Genomic DNA, 3,026 nt, shown 5'->3' with positions numbered 1-3,026 from the left:
TTCAGCATAAAATTTCCAAGTAAAAACATGTAATTATAGTATTTTGGCACTTGTGTATAAAGTTAAAATCATAAATAATATTCAACGTTAAACTGGTACACAGTTAAAAACATTTTATTTAGGCCTATCTATGGCCTTCAAAAAGTTGACTATACATGTTTCGACGTTGTAGCTTTTTGAAGGCCATAGATAGGCCTAAATAAAATGTTTTTAACTGTGTACCAGTTTAACGTTGAATATTATTTATGATTTTAAAAACATGTAGTTGCAAAGTATTTAAGTTACAATCACATAACATTAGATTTTACCTTAACTTTATGCATTTCTTACATTGTTTTCAACATTATCTCACCGCATTTTGCTGACTTGTTAAAGTTAAGAACAGGTATAGGATAGTTCACATGTTATACATACTTCAAATTGGAAATCCGTACTGTGCCATAACAAGGGGTATAACTGTAATCATTGTTAATCTTACTGTGATGTAAAAACTCACTAAAATAACTTCCGAGTTTTTTATATGTTTCATATAAGGGCTAATAAGCTCGTAAATACTACTGCTGCGTTGTAAGGCAGTTTCTTGAAACCCAATGTTTAAAAATAACTGCAAAATTTTATTACTATCCCATAATAATAATAATGATGCAGTCTTTTATGTCTTCCTGCGGGACGAAAAGAGTTTGGTGACTCAATTTGATCATTTCTCTAACACAGGAACTTCCACGTGTGGAATGAAGTTTGGATGGAACGTCCTGACTTGGAACCTGGTGGATACGGTGGTTGGCAAGCTATTGATGCAACACCTCAAGAAGAATCAGATGGTAGGTTTGCAAAAGTGATCGTAAAATACGTGTTTGGAGATATAATACGCAAGTAAACAAAAGTCTTTATATATATATTACGCTATTAAGTCAGTCTTTTTTGGATGAGCCACGAGACAACTACGTCACATTTGTGAAATATTGTTATATATGTCCTTCAAATATATTTCAAGATTTGTTAGTCCTCAAAATTATTAATTTGATCCCAATTTATTTCTCTGTTACTTCCCTTACTGTTCGTGACAGATTGTTATTACCGGCTAATGCAGAAACTGGTGGATTTATATGGTTACTTGTCCGCTTTTAAATATTGTGTTTAAAAAGTTAGGGACAATGTGTTAGTATGATAAGATACTTATTTAATGTTAATAATATATCAAATTGTTATTTTTAACGTTTATGTTATTTTTTGTTTTATTTCTGTGCGATCAAGTTTTATATACGTGTATAAAGTACAAATTGGATTGAAATGCTATTACAAACATTGCTAATGGAATCTGTTTATGATCGTTTGGTGTCCTATCTTCTTTTCACAAGACAGTTAGTTATTAAGGTTCTTGTGTTCCCACTAGGAGCATTCAGGTGCGGCCCTTCCAGTGTGGTGGCTATCAAACGTGGCGAGGTCCAGAAACCGTACGACACAAGTTTTCTGTTCTCTGAAGTCAACGCTGATAAAGTTTATTGGAGGTACCGTGGGCCCAGTCAGCCGTTGAAGCTCATCAACAAGAAAACTGACATGTAAGCCCCTATTGCTTCGCAATGGAATCAGCTATGAGTGTATTGCACGAATGGAAAAAATTGCTTCTATTTTGATATTTTGAACAAATGAATCTATGTAATTGTACTACTTTCTAATAAAACTTAATTTTGTTGGTAAGATGTCTCTGAACTTATCTACTGAAAAATCGACAAAAAGAAAGTTGGCTATTTCTGTTTTTGTTTGTTTCTTTCATGAAAGTGTGAGCAACAAATATATCGCAATGATAGTATTGTCGTATCGATTTTTTAAGGTCTTCTGGGTTCTTTATAACGCCCCTAATGTGTAAATTTAACGAAATTACTCGCAAGTTTATCAACAGATGAAGATATAAATACCGTGATTTTTCTTAGAAAACGATTACTTGGCATGTCGGAAATTTCACAAGAACCCCTGGTAATTTGTTAGTCGTGAAGAAGTTTACATGATACCTTTTGTAAATTACAACAACAAAACAATATTCACAACTTGTAAATTAATATGTAATTTTGATAAAATTGGACATGGTTAAAAACAAACACTAACACAAGCCATAAAAGTTTCAACGGTTTTTAACATTGATGCCAACAATATCAGGAGTAACATATTAGCAAGAAAATCATTAAAAATTAATTACAAAACAAATTATGTATTTTTTAAATGACGTTAGTATAGGGGGACATCAGGATGTAGAATAATAGAAGACTTCATAGTTGAAGTCTAACAGTGCTTCATTTATTGTTCTATGAGTCTCTCTTGACTTATTGCAAGTAACAAGTTTTGGTTTGTTTGTTAAGCACAAAGCTATACAATAGGCTATCTGTGTTGTGCCCACCACGGGGATCGAAACTTGTTTTTTTTTTTTGTTGTGTGTGTTATAAGAGTTCGCACTTCCCATTGAGCCACTGTGGAGGGCATATAACTTTGATATAATAAAGGTCTATTCTATATAACTCGTTGATCTTCGAAAACTGGTAAAGGGGAACGGGGATGTTAATTGACGACCTGTTTCCCGTATGTAGAAAGGAGATGCAATTGAAGCTAAAAAGTTATTACGTGCATTCAAGTGTTGGTACCTCGGAATATCTTTCCTAAATCACGTGAATAGTTTCTGACTTGATTTTATAATGATATTAATGTTTATAATATCTTCTGTTTACTATCAGTCTTGTCCCAATCTCGTCAATAGCAGTTGAAACAAACAAAATAGAGGCAATGCAGTAATAAATGGATTTAAAATTAAGATCACCACTAGTTGTAAACAAATTCTGTTTACTAAATGTTTAGAGTACTCACTAGGTAATGTAAGTGTAATAACTTTTAATGAACTGGATTTCTTGCTTAAGACTTTGTGTGTCAGTACATGTAGCTTGGCGTTAAATAAGACAGTTTTAATGATAGCTAGATTATGGGCAATACAGTGGGCTGATTTTCAGTGAACATTGATTGATTGGTTGTAATTAAGCACT

At 32.7% G+C, this 3,026-nt stretch overlaps 1 protein-coding gene across 1 annotated transcript in view; it reads left to right on the top strand.

Annotated features, from left to right (window-relative positions):
* LOC106478261 (annulin-like) overlaps positions 1-3,026 on the top strand; it is an 86,357-nt gene that overhangs the window by 60,590 nt on the left and 22,741 nt on the right. The window contains exons 9-10 of the mRNA XM_013938796.2: positions 715-821; positions 1,394-1,559. Coding sequence (XP_013794250.1) covers positions 715-821; positions 1,394-1,559 — 273 coding nt within the window. The remainder of the gene's footprint in view (positions 1-714; positions 822-1,393; positions 1,560-3,026) is intronic.

Source organism: Limulus polyphemus, unplaced genomic scaffold (assembly GCF_000517525.1).
Source record: "Limulus polyphemus unplaced genomic scaffold, Limulus_polyphemus-2.1.2 Scaffold9, whole genome shotgun sequence".
Lineage (NCBI taxonomy): Eukaryota > Metazoa > Arthropoda > Merostomata > Xiphosura > Limulidae > Limulus > Limulus polyphemus.
Note: the sequence above shows the minus strand (reverse complement) of the source record. Positions and strands in the feature narration are given on the sequence as shown.